General features: G+C 41.7%; 2 protein-coding genes across 4 annotated transcripts in view; one reads left to right on the top strand and one right to left on the bottom strand.

Annotated features, from left to right (window-relative positions):
• The window catches only part of TUBE1 (tubulin epsilon 1), a 34,534-nt gene extending 30,531 nt beyond the window's left edge, over nt 1-4,003 (top strand). Inside the window, exon 12 of the mRNA XM_024216033.3 lies at nt 3,813-4,003. Coding sequence (XP_024071801.1) covers nt 3,813-3,860 — 48 coding nt within the window. The 3' untranslated portion in view covers nt 3,861-4,003. The remainder of the gene's footprint in view (nt 1-3,812) is intronic.
• On the bottom strand, nt 243-11,968 carry CCN6 (cellular communication network factor 6). Of its 3 annotated transcripts, none has more exons than XM_024216034.2 (5): nt 11,877-11,968; nt 6,772-7,066; nt 6,066-6,308; nt 2,102-2,295; nt 243-1,767 (listed from the first exon to the last, which is right to left on the bottom strand). In XM_024216034.2, exons 1-5 carry the CDS (start codon nt 11,925-11,927, stop codon nt 1,486-1,488), a joined length of 1,065 nt encoding a protein of 354 aa, XP_024071802.1. In that variant the 5' UTR covers nt 11,928-11,968; the 3' UTR covers nt 243-1,485. The 3 variants fall into 3 exon arrangements, with proteins under 3 accessions (XP_024071802.1, XP_024071803.1, XP_026509322.1); XM_026653537.1 differs by lacking the exon at nt 243-1,767 and adding an exon at nt 2,952-3,015 and having other exon boundaries at nt 2,108-2,295; XM_024216035.2 differs by lacking the exon at nt 11,877-11,968 and having other exon boundaries at nt 6,795-6,993.
• Between the last annotated feature and the right edge of the window lie 4,879 nt (nt 11,969-16,847).

Consider the following 16,847-nt stretch of genomic DNA (forward strand, 5'->3'; position numbering starts at 1 on the left):
TGGTGAACGAAGATTATAGTCTTAAAAGAACCTAATTAAAATAGAAGCATATTTTAAATATATAATTAGAGTAAAGAGATTTTTGTATTATGATCAGACTATATTTATAAACAGTTGTCTTAATAACAACTGTTATATTTTTGCAGAATAAAATATGCGGATATTCAGAATTTGTCTGCCAAGCCTCTTTTGTCTTAAAACTGCATTAAGCAACTACAAATGGACCCATAAAATTACCTTTCTTTTTTTTTTTTAATTACACGTTTCTTTGAAGAGAGCTCTGGTGGCAGTATGACCAGACACAATAGTATTAGTTCTAATTTTTAATGTATGAGGCCAGAAATACACAAGACAAATATTTGTTGAGGCAATTCTTATTAGGAAGAAAGCATTTTGAAAGTCACTCCGGTGAAACAACTTACCTATAGAACACTACAAATGTACTTGGCACTTTATGACAAAAGACATAGGGTAAAATCCTATCCTCATTGAAGTCACTGGGAGTTTTGCCATAGACTTCAGTGAGGCCAGGACTTCACCCACGGTCCCTACCCCAAGGAGCTTGCAGTCTAGGTTAAATAAGAAACAAAATATCATGAAGAGGGAACAGAAATGAAGGCGGGACCAGCATAAGATCAGGAGGTTACTTTTCATTGTATATGTAGTGTTTGTTCCTTTTTATAAGTTTGTTTTTGTCGGCATGTCATGAGTGGGGAAAAATAATGAAAAGGCAAACTGTATACATTTAAAATTAAAATCTAGAAAAATAGTTCATTGGGAATGAAGTGAACTAACCTATGTCTTGACAAATACGTTTTCATTTGTACCTGCGCAAATATAATGTTTCTTTTATTCACTGCATTTGGAGAAATGTAAAATGTAAGAATTGGTGCACAACTGAATCTGAGCTTAAAATTCATTTGTAGTTGTATGCTACAATATGTAATGTTGTTGTTTTTTTTCTAACTCACAAAAGATCAATCTTTTTTTCTAATGCTGTCAGTGTAGCTGTGTCTTGTGGATCTATCTTGTGGATCAAGAATGATAGATCAGATGTTACAGCAAAAAAAGTTAGTAGAAAAAGGAATCTTAAGTTACTTGGATGTTTAATTTAAACCTACATGTTTGTTGAGGATGAGGGAAAACACCTATTTCTAGGAGTTTTTTGTGTAAATATGGAGCAAACTCACCCCTGCATTCCTGTGGATTTTTTTTAAATTACAAAAGTTTTCCCTCCATGGCTGTCCCTATGTTAGCTAGACGTTCCTCAAATGTATACTCACACTTCAAACAATTTAATTCTTACGTTTTTGGAGTGTCTTGTTTTACGTACATAGCTATTGTTCTTAAACCATGTTCTCAGGGTATTTAACAGAAGAATGCCAACAAGTCTGGTTTCAGTGGAAGGGTCTTCTCTTTAGCTAACTCTTCAAACTGTGAGCATGCTGCCATCCTGATGATAAACACTGCTGTCCATGGTGTAAGTTATAATAACTTGAGTCCTGAAAATATATCTCCTGGATCATTACAAATCCTCTGACAAACACAAGATGTGATCCACATCATCTTCCACTTAAAGGAGCTTTCTTTGGGGCAGTCAAACTGTACAATGATCATTTTGGATTTGTTAGGTATGCAACATCTCTTGTCCAGACACACACCACAGAAAGTAGGTTTGTAGCTTTGTGTGCTTGAGCATCCAGAAAAGGCTAGCTTCTCTGCTTTGGGAGGCTGAAATGTTGGCTGACATGTTTTTCCTTTTGGAATCTTAAATGTAAAACAAAGCAAAGCTTGAAACTTCACATGAAAAAAGCCAAAAACAAACAACAAAGGTTGTTATGCATTTAAATAGCAGTAGCATTTGAAACACTACCTACTTTTTTTAAGCTGTCTTACTTTTCTTTGTACCAGTCAGAAACTGGGATTTATTTTTTAAAGTAATAAAACAGCAGGCTACCAGTAATGATCCTCAGATTTGTGGCTTTCTTTAAAATTATACTTCTGTAGTTCACTGCTACATGATAAAGACAAGATCAATCTTGTATTTCAGGAAGGCTCACATATCAGAGATAATGGAAAGCCATTTTGCACTACAATTTACCTTTATAGTCTTCAATATATTGGTCTGACAAGGTTGAATGAAACACAACCTCTCTTCTTTTCTCATTTCACATTTACTGTTTTCATTGGTCACTCTGTTGGATATACCTATGCCACAGGTTCTGGAACAAGGTGTCCAAGAAGTTGCCTGTACTAAGCACTTCTCCTTCAAAACAAGTGGTAGACTTCTGTAAACTGAGAGACAGAGCAATATATTATACATGTTGCAACACAGCAAGATAGACACAGAACTTTTAAAAATAGCCTAAAGTAGCATTAATTGAAAAAGTGATTTAGCATTTGATTTCTGTTCATGTAGTTTCTCTCGTTAGACCTAAAAGGCTGAGGCTGAGATGTGCAAAGCTGCCTAAGAAATTTGGACACCAATTTCCATTAACATTGGAATTTGACATCCAAATCTCTGAGATGGCTTTGAAAATCTCAGCATGACTGTTCGTATGTTCTGTGGCCCTCCAGATTAATGTTATGGGAACCCAAAATCCCTTCTGAAGAACTGTTATAAAACATCCAGAGTAGTGAAGAACACATTTTAAAAACTTCTTCGACTGCAGACCAGGTGCAGCTGTGAAAAGTTATATGAACACATGTAAATAAATCTTTTGATATGTAACTTCTTTTTTTTTATGTCAGAAGTGATTTTTTTTCAGTCATTTCTAAATATCTAGTGCTAATAAATCTAATCCCCTACCTAATAGGAATGCAAAAAGGTAAAGATATAAAATAAGATTTAAAATCACTGTGGCAAATCTTGATGAAATACTCAAGAAGGGCTCACAGGGTTTGAAATCTGCACATGTAGTTAAAAGGGTAGGGCAGAATTATGAGGGTACCTGGAAGGTAGACAGCAGGTTAAAAATCTCAGTGCAGGAAGCAGATTAAAAGCCTGGCACAGATCTGCAATAAATAAAGGGAGGTTACATAATTGCTCATATGTAGTACATTTTCTACGTATGATATAGATACTGTCTTTGTTTAGGAATTAGCTAAACAGAAAATGCTTAAGGAAAGCAGAAAAACTGAAAACAGTAAAAGCAATAAAATTTAGCTTAGCATTTGCTACCAGCATTAACAGAAAGGAGGAAAGAATTAAAGCAGTCTTAGAGCTAACAAGCCACTGCATGACTTCATGCAAACTATGCACAAATTGAATTTAAACCGTAGATTATTACATTATGTTAAGGAGAGAACATCATTTTTTAAACAAATTTTCAGGTTTTCTCTGAAAGGGAAAAAGCATTTCTCCTACCAAGGATTCCTACTCTGTTTTGTTTTTGTCCCTTCCATCTTCCTCACTTTCCATGTTGTCTCCCCGTTCTTTGGGTCATGCCTCAATCTTAATTGGTATTGTAAAGTGCCATGTACATCTCTGGTGCTTCAGATGTAATAAATAAGGCCTCCACATAGTACAGACCTTCTGTTTATTCAGGCTAAGTGGTACTTCTCTTCCAAGAGCTCTTACTTCCAGGTTCAAGTGTGGCTGAAGGTGTTTCTGTTCAGTTTAAAGTAACTGAAAATATTCAACCTAGTGCTGGGGCACTATTTTGTATCATTTTCCCTCCCTGTCAGCCCAGGACGTAAAGAAACAAGAAGTAGGATTATAGCTACTCCTGGGGAGAGTCTGTGCCATTGCGAAATGCAGAATTTTGCAGAAATTAATGTTGTGTGTGCAGAATTTTCTTTTTTCCCCACAGAAAAGGGCTGCAGAGATGTTGGCCTCCATTAGGGGCCATTGGACCTGACAGAGCCCGGGAGGATTTTGAACTGGAGGATTCCCAGCAGCTGCAGTTCCCAGCATGTCCTGAAGGAAGGAGTTGGCGTGCAGGAAACTCTATGCAAGCCCAGGACCTAGCATCAGGCTGTTTCTCCCTCTGGATCCCTAGGCTCTAGGAGGGTAGGGGATGTGAGTATCTGGGCTGGGGGGCCCACAGCTGGCCTTTGTGGGGGAAGGATGTGACTGGCTGGTCTCTAGGCGGGGAGGGTGCAGAGAAACAACTGGGTTGTGATGGGGGTTTCTTTAACTCTCTATTCCTGGGAGAATTTATGTGTGTGTCTATATTGTTACAGACCTAATTGCTGACAGGTATTTTGAAATCAATTACCAAAATAATTGAAATGGGTGTGATTATATAGAATTATTTTGACAAAATTTGCAAAATTTTAATATATTGTGTGCACAGAATTCCCCCAGGAGTAGATTATAGCCCAGGTCCTCGTATGGTAGTGCTGAGGGTTAACTATAAATTTAATTCCAGAAGTTAATTTTTGAGTCCGTCACCCTGCAGTGTTTCATTATTGGCTTGGGTCTATAAAATCATGGTTTGAAATATAAGATGGATAGGCATGTGACCCACAAAGCTCATTTTTTAAATCAAAGGACATTTTTATTTAGATTTAAATATCTGCCAGGAGTTTGTAACCCAAATATTGTAACATCATGGTAATACATGAAAACTGGACATGTAAACAAACTTGACTTTGCATTCAACCGGAATCAACGGCAGAAAAGTTCCATTTAAAGGCCTGGTTCCTGAAATGGAATCCCTAGTGCACTGAGCCCTGTAGAACAGAGTGGTCTCTATCCAGGAAGGCTTTGACAAATGGGGAAAATTCTTCTATGGATGTGCCAGCAAAGGGTTAAAAGCAATTTCTGGGTCCATTTAGACCTGCCAACTCTCTATGGGTTTTCAGACCTTTCTACAGGACTGGGTGAAAAAAACTCTTAGTCTGTGGGTGAAAATGCTGCTCTAATTGGCTGCCTTTCCCCTTCACCTGTGTCGTTGAAAAAGACAGTCTATCAGAGGTGTTGTATGAGCTGAATAACTGCATGGACCCTCAGCATGTATAGCAACCAGTGATCCTTCCCATCCCCTGCAAACATGGGGCTGGAATGCTCAGCTCTGTGAACTGAAAGCCAACTGGGAAGCAGTTGCTTTGCAGTTGTTCTCATTGTGTTTCACAGTTTATCCAAATTCCTGAATTCATAGCAAGGGCTGGAGTTGCTCTTCACTCTCAATAAAAATGATTGAAAATGCACCTTAAGATTTCTGTTTTATTAACGTGCTGGGAAGAAGCAACATCTTGTCTTGCAGGTATATAAAATTATAATTCCAGTTTATTAATACATTTTAATTGGTTTAAATGATTTGGTATCAGATATTCCAGATGGTTCCGTTTCTCCTTGGTTAGATTAACAACATTCTCTAAAAGTGTGCAATTCATTCATTTGAACTCAGTTGCTTTTCTGAGTTCCTTTCCTACTGTGTATGGTTTTATTCCCAGTTTTGGATAAATTCTGTAAAAAGGAATTGCTATCCTTCATGTCTGGTCTAAGTATCAAATTTATCATTTAGATGTAGGATAAGCTTCCATTTTTTAGGATAGCTTGCATAAGCACTTGAACTTCTTGGAAGCTTGTCCAAACTGAATTCCAGATTTTGTGAGATTAACCATCAGCATGTGTGTATAAATTTGCTATAGCCTGGGCTGGCTTGCTTGTTTGCATGCTCCTTCCTATATATCTGCAAAACTTGAATCTGGTTTGTTCTTGAGCCTCGGGCTACCCTTAGTTTTATTTTATTCTCCTTCTCATCCTAGAAGCAGAGGACGAATGATTTAACCTGGAAATGGCGATTATAATTTGAACCTGATAATATTACGAGTAGTTTAGAAACCAGAAAATTATAAATTGCTCCATATTCTTATAGACTAAATCCAAGATAGAGAAGGAAGTTGGGTTTTGTCCCCCTTGCAATGACTGAGATTTTGTCAATAACCAACCAGGCTGTCTGAGCCAAAATCTAGAATCCTCCATTTTCTATTGATAAGAAGGATCTACAAGATGTCGGTAAACAGAATATCAAACCATTTGTTCTTTTTTTAAAATAAATGTGTAGTTTAAAAATTTATCATGTACGAAAATAGTTTACCATTCTAGTCATGCACACCTGGCATTAATCTGTAGCCTGTTGATTGTAGCTGTTTCTGTTGTCCAGGGCCACAGTTGGAATGTCCAAACTTTTTTCTGCCGTTGACCATGACACATTGACTTGCTGCTGCCTTTGAGGTGAATACAGGTGTACATCCAATTGCACCACTAACACAGAGACACTTATAAAGTGGGGTAGGCTGGAAGGCCTGGCCATTGACATAATACACTCCATTGAGCTCACATCCTACTGCTATCATATCTGAAAATGGTAAAGAGCAAAATTACTAACACAGCTACAAGCTATAAAATGCAGTTAATGGATACCAAATGGTAAGGCAAGATCATCCAATTACCGGCATTGATGAAGTTCTGCAGATGTAAGAGGAGAGTTCTGCCCTTTTCCACCCAAACACAACTATTATCTGTGAGAAATTATACTTATTGGCTGCTTTGTTTCAACCCAGTCACAAATGCTTCCATAAATAAGAGTGGATACACCCAATGGACCACTTTGACTGATGTGTAAAATGGTGTAACGGTGACACCCTTAAAAATACTTATTTACACATCAGTAAATGAGTGAGTGTACGGCTGGTGTAATTTACAGGCAAGGAACTGTGCACCCCAAACTAAAAGATTTTTTTTCTTTTGAGTCAGACTATAAAGAGCCATGCCTATCACCCCCTGAAGTTTCAAGAAAAGGATGTGAAAGAGTAACTTACATGCACATACTCCTGTTTCATACCTAGGCCTGTCTGCAGAGTAATCACAGTAAAGTCCTTTGTGAGGGTCACAGGTATCTGCTTCATTACAGATCTCTCCGGCCTGCTTGGCACAGATTTTACAACATCCGCAACCATCCTTTACCAGGCTCACTCCAGGGGTGCAGGTTGGCACACGGGGGCATTTGCATGGCCAGTGACAAAACTCTTTACGCTGATGTACCTCACTGGCTTCTGCAGATTTTTCCCCAGGCTTCACTTCTAGTTGTCCGTTGCCTTGTGCCCTGCAGAAAAACTTACATATGGTTGGACTTTTGAGGGCTGGGTTACTTTAAGCATGGTTAGTATACCATAAACTTTAGTAAGGATGAAAGAAGTGAGTTTCATAAAGCCACTAAAGCTTTTGTAAAAATTCACAAGATGAAAAAGTGAGAGACGCTGGGGCAGTACATGAGAAACAAAGGACCAAATTCACCACTAACTTAGCACATTTGGAGTGTTACACCAACAATGAATCTGACCTACTGTTTATTTCAAAGAAAATTAATCTGTCTCTCCTTTCAACAAAATAAAACTTTTAGTGTAGTTAGTCAAGAGAAGGTTTTGAATTTGGTGTTGTAGGGTTTCACACTGTTGATGAATTTATACCAAATGTACTCAGCCCTAATCTATAGACTGTATCTGTCAGCCCTACAAATTCACTCTATCTGGAAGTCAAGTGATCTTTCTGCCACTTACATTGGCGCAAGTATTTGAAAATTTGGCACTCACAGCTTACTTGACAATTGGGTTGTTAGTGTGCGAAGGAACAAAAGGCAGGTCACTTTTCCATTGTTGTGTTGGCTTTGCTGTGCTAGTGGCAGGAAAAATGTGTTGTAGGGTGCTGATCCTGCAAACAGGTACGCATGTGAGCAGTTCCACTGAGTTTCACAAATTTGTTCACGTGCATAAATTTACTCACATGAGTGTTTGTAGGATCCAGGGCTTAAGTAGGAAAGAGATCTTAACAGACTGGCGGCAGCACTGAGATGGCAAGGTGGTAGTCTGAGTGACCTAAAGCAAAAGTCCTGTGTGTCTCATGATTCTACACAATTCTCCACACAGTCTAGCTCCTGCTTCAGAATTTAAGTCTTCACTTTAAAGGAAAACTGGTTCTAGCCCATGATTGAATAGAGAACCTTCCAGAAATGAGCCATTAGTGTTGTTTTCTGAAGTCTACAGTGAGCCTGAAACAGTATTTCTAAGAGCAGTACATTGCTTCCGTTTATTTCAATGGCGTATTAATACTAAAACATAATGACAATTTAAATGTCAACCATAACTATTTCACTGGTCTTAAATAAAAACCTAGACCTTAATGTGCTTATTTAGCAGTGGTGAATAGATTGATACGGGGGAAGGACCCATAGAGCGGCTAGTAGTTCCCATGGTCTAATGGGTTTGGGAACAAGGAGTACTAGCAGCTCCACCAGTGTAGCTTAAAGAAACCTCCAACCTTGCCCATTAAGAGCCAGGGAAAGAGAAGATACAGGCATTCCCCACTGACAAAAGTCTCAGCTACCACGTAGGTGCCAAAAACCTGATCCATCTTCCTCATTTTTCTGGGTACCTAAGGACCCCGCTAAATGCAATCAGCTTCTCTCTTTCTCCAAACAAATTCTGCAGTGCAGTACTGTCTGGTCAGTAAAAACAACCTTTGGCAGTCTATAGAAGACTATTGTACTAGTTATATTATTCATTTTCCTATTTAATTCAATACAAATTCCCATTTTTAAACTGGAAGTTGCTGCAGAACTCTGGTTTGCATGCCACAACAACCAGCCGCATAACTGAATTCCAGTTCACCACAGGGAGTAGGGGATCTTCCTAATGGGGTTTTTCCCCTGTGATTTTCATATTTATAGTAATTTTTCTAGCTATGATCATCATTTTTCAAACATTCCACATCATTTTTCAAACTTTCCACCAAACCTATAAAGTTTTACTGGGTTCCAACATCTAGCTTCCATGGTCACTTGACTAGAACTATTTTTTAAGATACACACCTGTTCACAAAATCAACCACTATGGGAGCTGAAATATTATGCCATACCTCACAATAGGCTCTGCCATGTACCAGGCACAGTTTAATAAATGTGGTGTTTTTAATCATTCCATTATTTATTTTCATTCGTTCTCCACACAAACATAGTACAGTAGTAATATGATAAATCACTAGCTCTTATAACTGATTTTTTTTAAGGAACGGCTTTGTTAACCTTTCAACCAGCCATACAATTAGCTTAGTCTGTACTTCTTGTGCCAGTTATTAAAGCTTTTTAAATTTTCTGTCTCTGGAAGAAGATTGTGAGGTAAACAGGTGCTCTTAAAAATTTATCAGTATAAGTGACTGGATGGTTACTTTAGGAAACTCCCATCAGCACAGCTCAACATTTCCTGAAACCATTTCCCCAAAAATATTATCTAGCTTGTAAAAATTTGGCTAGGGTCTGAACTACACACTGTGGTATTGTGTGACTAAAATCAGTATCTCTTATTTCAAAATGGATCTGTGTACTCTTAACAGCATTCCTTCATATTCTGTGGTTCAGCAAATATTGCTTACATTAATGCAGTTATTTAAGCTTTTGTATTATAAGTCAAAATGTGCTTTGAACCTGCTCTACCTAAACAAAAACAAAACAAAAAAAAGAAAGAGAGGACAACTCAGGTGTGTGAGCAGGACCGGTGCAACCACTAGGCTGACTAGGTGGACGCCTAGGGCGCCAAGTGGTTGGGGGCGCCAAAAAGCGGTGCCCCAAAAAAAATTTTTAAGCAGCGGAGCACAAGGCTGCTGCTGCTCCCCGGCTCCAGAGGGGCTGCCCGTGGCGCGGCCAGTCCCTCCCCCCAGGGGAGCAGCCAGTGGCGGAGCGGGGAAGGGGAGAGTCTAGTGCTAGCAGCTACGCCTTCTTCCCCACACCGTGGGCCGAGCCGGGCTCCCCGCCACCCCCAGGGTTCTCAGCGGCGGCGGCAGCAGGCTCGCAGGGGGGCTGGCTGCCTGTGCCGCCGTGGAGAGCCCAGCTCGGCCTGCAGCGCAGGGAAGAAGGCGCAGCTGCGTTCTGCTCTTCCAGCGGAGAAGCTGGGTGTCTACTCCGCCTGCAAGGTACCTAGCCGAGCCGCACGGGCCCGCGGAGCGCCGGGGGGTGGGCAGGTCCAGTCCCTGGCCTGGGGAATGGTGTTTGTGGGTGGGAGCAAGCCAGGCACCCCTCCCCCAGCCAGTGCCACCCCCGCCAACACCCACCAACCAGCTACCTTCTCCCCTGTGCACCCCCTGCCCCAACAACCCACCCTGTCCTGCCACTTTTGCCTCTGGGCAACCTCCACCCAGCAACACCCCTCCACCCCCAGCCACCATGGTCACCTTCACCCCTGCATCAACCTCGGGACCCCCCCTCCATCTCCCTTCTGACCACTCCTCCCTTGTGCAAACCCCTCTGTGCCACCTTCACCCCCCCTGCAACAACCCCAGGCACAGACACCTCCCAGCCTGACAGCCCCTTGCAACAACCCCCTCTTGCCCACTCCTCCCTTGTGCCACTCCCTCCCTGCCTCCTTCAGCCCCCTGCAACAACCCCGGGCACAGACACACTCCCACCTGCCAGCCCCTTGCAACAACCCCCTTGTGCAAACCCCTCCGTGCCTCCTTCACCCCCCAGCAACAACCCCGGGCACAGACACACCCCCACCTGCTAGCCCCTTACAACAACCCCCTCCTGCCCACTCCTCCCTTGTGCCACTCCCTCCCTGCCACTGCACCCCCTGCAACAACCCCGGGCACAGACACACCCCCACTTGCCAGCCCCTTGCAACAACCCCCTCCTGCCCACTTCTCCCTTGTGCCACTCCCTCCCTGCCACTGCACCCCCTGCAATGAGCCCCTTTGGTTCTGTGCAATCTCTTCCTTGCCACTACACCCCCGCCCCTCCACCTCTTGGCCACCTCCACCCCCTGCAACAATCCCATGCACACCCCTCTCTGCCACATTCACACCCTGGAAGAGCCCCTGTATGACCCCCCCCTCTTTGTACACACACACACCCGTGCCCCCTGCACTTTGTGAACATCTGGGCCCCCGGGGGGAACTTGGCTGTAGGAAGGTGGGGGCTGGACATCAGAGGGGGGGCGAAAGGTGGAAGTTTCGCCTAGGGTGCAAAATATCCTTGCACCAGCCCTGGGTGTGACTCTTCACAGCAAGAAAAACAAATCATGAGAAAACAAATCATCCTGTGGTAGGGTTAACTCTGCTGCCACTGAATAACACTGTTTACTTGAAAAAATCTTCAATGTTCTATCAAGTTAGGATACAAGCAGGCTTTAAATTTTTAAAGTTGACAAACCAAATATTTTATGATTCTTCCTTCCCTAGCCTACTATAACAATTGTGTCCACATCACACAAACCCGCGGCACATATTTTGCCAATCCTATGGGCAGATTCAAAAAGGAGACCATTGTGTGGAAAACTCTTGATGCGTGGTTGGTTAGTTGGTTTTTAAGATTAAGCAAATTATGTATGAGGTAAATAAATTAATACCAAAGTATAATTGTTTTGAAAACTGTCCATGTGGAGATTTAAACTTCATCATTAGAAGAGGAAAAGAACACAGTTGCAAGATATTTTTTTTAATGGAATTGGCTTTTGAAACTAGAGTAGATAGAGCAGAATTTCTCTGTTGTTAAAACAGTTTAATAACACCAGAGCTCTTTGCTAATTTGCAAAACTAGCTCATGGAGCCCTAGAGCCAGACAGTGCATGTACCTGGAATATGAATGAGGGAAAGATGTTTACTTACATTGTGTCAGACAAGAATTTGCACTCAGAAAGAGAGAGAGAGAGAGTTGAAGTCACTGAGAATTTAATTTTTTTTTAGCAATGAACTGAAGTGAGAGGAAAATGTCAAAATTGTGACTGTGCAATGAATAAGCTGCAAATAAAATTGTACATGGTGGTAAAAAATGGCTTCCTATTCTGCACACAGCATTTTCTTGAGTGAATTTTATTTTGTCATGAAGGAAATAAAAGTTTTAACCGCTCGAGGGAGAAAAAAATATTTTGAGAAAACTTACCTGTTGCATATAAATGATGGTGAGGAGAGTGAGAATGAGGAGCCACTGCATGTTCCTGTAGAGTCAGAAGTGAAAGCGAGAGATAGAGAACAGGCTGAGCTGTGTCAGAGTGAGCACTGTACACAAAGCTCTCCCTGTCTCCTCTGCAAATCCTTCTTTCCTCAGCACATGCAAGAACACCCACACATTCATACTTGAAATCCTTCACTTCGTACATAACCAGTTTCGTGCTCAGACTTTCAACTGATCTTTCATTTTCTGAAGCCACTTTCCAGGATATGTTTTAACACCCTGTTCAGCGACAGAAAGCTGTTCCTGCAGATTCCACTGTCTTAACTGAGGTCAGGTTGGGCAAACTTCTGATTGGTGAAGTTAACTGCTGGGAGCGTAGAGGATTTTTTTAGCTCGTATTTAAATCCTTATTGCATGGACGTTATGATCATTTTAAAAGGACAGAGCCCCAGTAATACATTTTCTTGAAGCAGTACAAGCAGTGTTCCTCAAATTTAGAGGCCTGATCCTCTATGATGCATAATGCCTAATGGGGTCAGACCCTAAGAGATGGAAATATCAACATTTATAGTACATGCTATACAGTGTACCATGCACAATACCAGTGGGGCTATTGCACTGTTTATTTAGTGGAATAGAGATGGGGAAACTGGCACTCTGATCTGTGCATCTCCCTGTGTAGACCAGCTGCCAATGTTTTAATTACTGTGTTTACACTGTAATCTAATTAGGCATTGTGAAGCTGAGTGTCACTGCACCTAACTTTTAGGCACCTAGCAAATCACAGGAACAACACTGTGATCCACAGAGCCTGAGTTTAGCACCTAGGTGCCCCATACAATGAATGGGGGAGAGAACACCTTAGAATGAGATCCACAAAAGCCAGCACACTGAGGAGGGAGCTGCCTAATGAGAGATGCCCAGGAGAGGGGTATGGCCTAGGCCCTGCCTCTCTGACAGAGATAGGCACCTATCTCTGCTTGGGATATATATAAACCAGGAGAAGATAGGCATATAGCCATCTAAGTTGTATGGGGGGGCCCAATCCAGTAGCCATGCTCAGGGGCTGCCTAACTCCATACAAAACAGCCAGGAGGACAACACTCACTTATAGCCTTTAGCCCAGTGCTTAGGTATTTACCCAGGATGTGGGAGACTCCCAGTTCCACGTCTCCTCTGCCTGATGAGGATTTGAACAGTGTTCTGCCACCTTTCAGATGCGTGCCCTAACCACTGGGCTACAGTCATTCTGATTTTTTTCCTGGCCCAATTAATATTTAATTATCCAATGATTTAATAGAATTAGAATAGAGACCTACATCAGAATATCCCACAGCCGAGTTGGTAGGGCATGCACCTGAAAGGTGACAACTCCTTGTTCAAATGCCTTCTCAGCATGCAAAGGGGGCACTTGAACAAGGGGGTCTCCCACAGCCTGGGTATACCCTAACTACTGTGTTATAAGGGAGGTCCTCCCACACCTGGCTGTTTTGTGCAGAGTTAAGCAGGCTCTGAGCATGCCTACTGACTCTAGCCCCACACGCATGTGCATCCAACAGTCTCTCTTTCACCGGTTTGTGTATCGATCTGGGGCTGGGAGTTAGGTGTCTGGGTGCCTAGAGGGAGGCAGCAGTGCCTGTGCTCAGAGGCAGAAACATAGATGCATAGGGAACTTTCACTGCAAAAACTTAGACGCTGAGTGACTTTAGGCACCTACAGGGTTAGGTGGAAGCCAAGCAGGTGTTTTGTGGATCGCAGTGGTGCCTAAAAATGGGACTTAGCCACCTACATGTCAGGGACCATGGCTCTTGAATGCTGATGCACAGGGCTCCCAGGAGCTAGTAAGTTGTAACCTGCCACTCGATGACCTGTTTAACAGTTGTCAGAATAGAAGCAGAATGCTGACAGAGGACTCCAATACTGGGATCCGATGGGCTGAACACTGCGGGGTCCTGATTGCTTCCCAGCTTCTATTTAAACCAAGCACAGGGACAGGAAGTTATCCATGCAGCTGGGTTTCCCCTGCTTAGGACTGCTTCTCCTGCAATACTTGCAGCTACTGCTGAACCCCTGGTCGCCTGACCCTGCCTGCCTCCTGACACCTGAGTCCTGTCTTGGACTCTGACCTCTTGGTATCTGCCCTGGCCTGACTCCTGCTCTGACCATTAGTTCAGACTGTCCACATCCTGGTTGTGATGCTAAGTACCCTTTGTGGAGCTCACCCTGACTGCCTAAAATTCTGTAGGACCAGGTCTATACTCAAAAAGTTCTGCTGGATAATACTGTTGATTAGGAGTTTGAGTTGTTATGAAATTTTTATATTGGAAAAAAGTATTGTAGTGTAGATGCAGTTATACTGGCAACAAATCCTTTTGCTGGTACAGTTTATTTTGTTTGGAGAACTGGTACAAGCTATATCAACAAAAGAATTGTTTTGCCGCTATAAGCTGCGTTTCCACTAGGGGGCCTGCTGGTATAGCTATACCGGAAATCCTTTCAAGTGTAGACAAGGCTGAGGAAGACAAAAGAAATTCTGTTTCATAATCTGACTGAAATCCTCAATGGTTGGTTCTTGGTTGACTCATCCTTCCTCTGCCTGTTCCTTCCGGCCAGCTACCACCATGCCAAGCTAACTACATTATTATAATATGCTTTATCACCAGATAGGTGCATAGGTAACTATCTTACTGGCAACTAGCTCAGCTGTGCTCAGGGCCAATCTTAGTTTTTTGGTAGGCTAAACAAAACTAGATTTTAATAGCGTAGTTGAGATCAGAGACGGGAGAGTTTTCTAAAAGCGGATTTCGTTTAGAAAAATGAAAACTTTAGGCTTTCACTTCAAAGGCAGTGTATGAACACAATTGTATCTTGTCTTTATTTACATTAGAGAGAAGAGAAGTTACTATTAAGACACAAGCATAAACACGAACCTAGAACTGTCTCATATGGGTAAAAACATAGGCAGCTAAACATCAGCAATTGAGGGCTTTTTAAGCTGAAAGGGCATAGAAATGAGGAGTGATATTTTTTTTCTGTGAAGGCCAAAAGGAGCCCAGAGCACACTTGCAACTTGGAGCCCCATGTGGCTTTTTGTTTTGAGTGCCTCTAGGGTTGGCACTGGCTTTGAGGAGCTTTAGTTCTACCAATAGACATATTTCAATTTCAGAGGCAAGATCCATGGCATAGGAAAATTGAAGTGTAGAAAGCCAAATCATATTCATTTGATTAGGTTGCCATGGCTTGTCAAGCAGCATCACGCGTAGCTATCATTTGACCGTGGATGGCAGTACTTAGAAACAGGTTTGCAGTTCTGTTTCTAATTGAACAGTGGTTTTTTTTCAACCTTTTTTCATTTGCGGACCCCTATCAAATTTTGAATTGAGGTGTGGACTCCTTTGGAAATCTTAGACATAGTTTGCAGTCCATGGCCCATGGGTTGAAAACAATAACCTTTTGCGGACCCTTTAGACATAGTCTGCAGACCCCTATGGGGGAACCACTGTAATAGAAAAGTAGGGCTGTCAATTCATCGCAGTTAAGTCACGTGATTAACTCAAAAAAATTAATCACAATTTAAAAAATTAATCGTGATTAATCGCACTTATAACAATAGAATACCAATTGAAATTTATTAAATATTTTTGGATGTTTTTCTACATTTTCAATATTGATTTCAAATACAACACAGAATACAAAGTGTACCATGCTCACTTTATATTATGATTTTTTATTACAAATATATGCACTGTAAAAATGATAAACAATAGAAATAGTGCAATCTCTTTATCATGAAAGTGTAACTTACAAATGCAGATTTTTTTTTGTTACATAACTGCACTCAAAAACAAAACAATATAAAACTTTAGCGCCTACAAGTCCTCTTAGTCCTACTTCTTATTCTGCCAATCACTAAGACAAATAAGTTTGTTTACATTGACGGGAGATACTGCTGCCTTCCTTGGACTGGGCAAAAAGTGGGAGACATGGATCCTTTTTCTGCATTTTCCAGAAACCATTAAGGGCACTATGATCAAAATGTTGCATCTAGTGCTAAACATTGTTTTTCCCTCAGGACATTTCCATATTCTCACTGAAGCTGTAGGGATGCTGGATTTGCTCCCCCTTCTTTAATCTGCCTACCTTGGAGGCCGTGCATCGCAACTAACATTCTTCTGACTGATGAAGACTGGACTCAGTCAGTGCCCTGGCATGATATTAGAGACTATGCTTTATTGGTCCTATGGCATTTTACACAAGTGTTAAGGTTGTTAATGCCTGTGTCCTGACTGCACTGTAGTTTGGGTGCTTGCATTCTCATTGCCTAACACTCCTGTGGAGATTCAATTAGATAAGGCATTCTTCATTTCTTGAACTAAAATTGTTCTGTTGTGTAGGCTGGTGCCATTATAATTCCATTTCAGAGGGCATGTATTTTGGTGGTGTATGAAGTGATCCCTAAATACAATACATATAGCTTGTTATTCTGAAAAGCATGTTCCTCTCTGTAAGATGCTCAATGTAAATCTGTTAAATCATAATAAATAGAGGTGGGAAAGTCCTCCTAGATCACAGAGCACAGTCCCATAAATACAGGTATCTAGTGATCGTAAACAAATTTTATTAAAGTTAATGTTTAAAATTAAATATACACAAGTTAAGAGGGAAGGTACTGTACATCTGGGGTCTGGCTTGAGTTATGAGGGATTACAGGTACCGCTTACAAGGATCACGAGATACATACATATCACATAACCAGCATAGACCCAGATTTGGGGTGCGGGAGTTTTTAAAGCGTCAGTGGATAAGTGGGCTCGGGTACGCCACCCATGGAATGTATTAAGAGTCCAAGTCAGTGTCCGTGTAGCGAATAAGTAGATGAGTGGGGTGCGTCCATTGGTTCGTCAGGGAAGGAAGTGGGTTATTTCCCTGGGCGGCGGTTTCAGTTACTCAACCTCGTAC

The sequence above is a fragment of the Terrapene carolina genome, unplaced genomic scaffold (genome assembly GCF_002925995.2).
Source record: "Terrapene carolina triunguis isolate 2854851 unplaced genomic scaffold, T_m_triunguis-2.0 Scaffold42, whole genome shotgun sequence".
Lineage (NCBI taxonomy): Eukaryota > Metazoa > Chordata > Testudines > Emydidae > Terrapene > Terrapene triunguis.

Excerpts from the sequence above, each read along its gene's own strand:
- CCN6 (XM_024216034.2), bottom strand. The coding sequence starts at position 11,927 with ATGCAGTGGCTCCTCATTCTCACTCTCCTCACCATCATTTATATGCAA. Across the intron at positions 7,067-11,876 it reads CCATCATTTATATGCAACAG|TTTTTCTGCAGGGCACAAGG; the intron begins GTAAGTTTTCTC and ends ACCATATGTAAG. Across the intron at positions 2,296-6,065 it reads AGGCTACAGATTAATGCCAG|TTTACAGAAGTCTACCACTT; the intron begins GTGTGCATGACT and ends TCTGTCTCTCAG.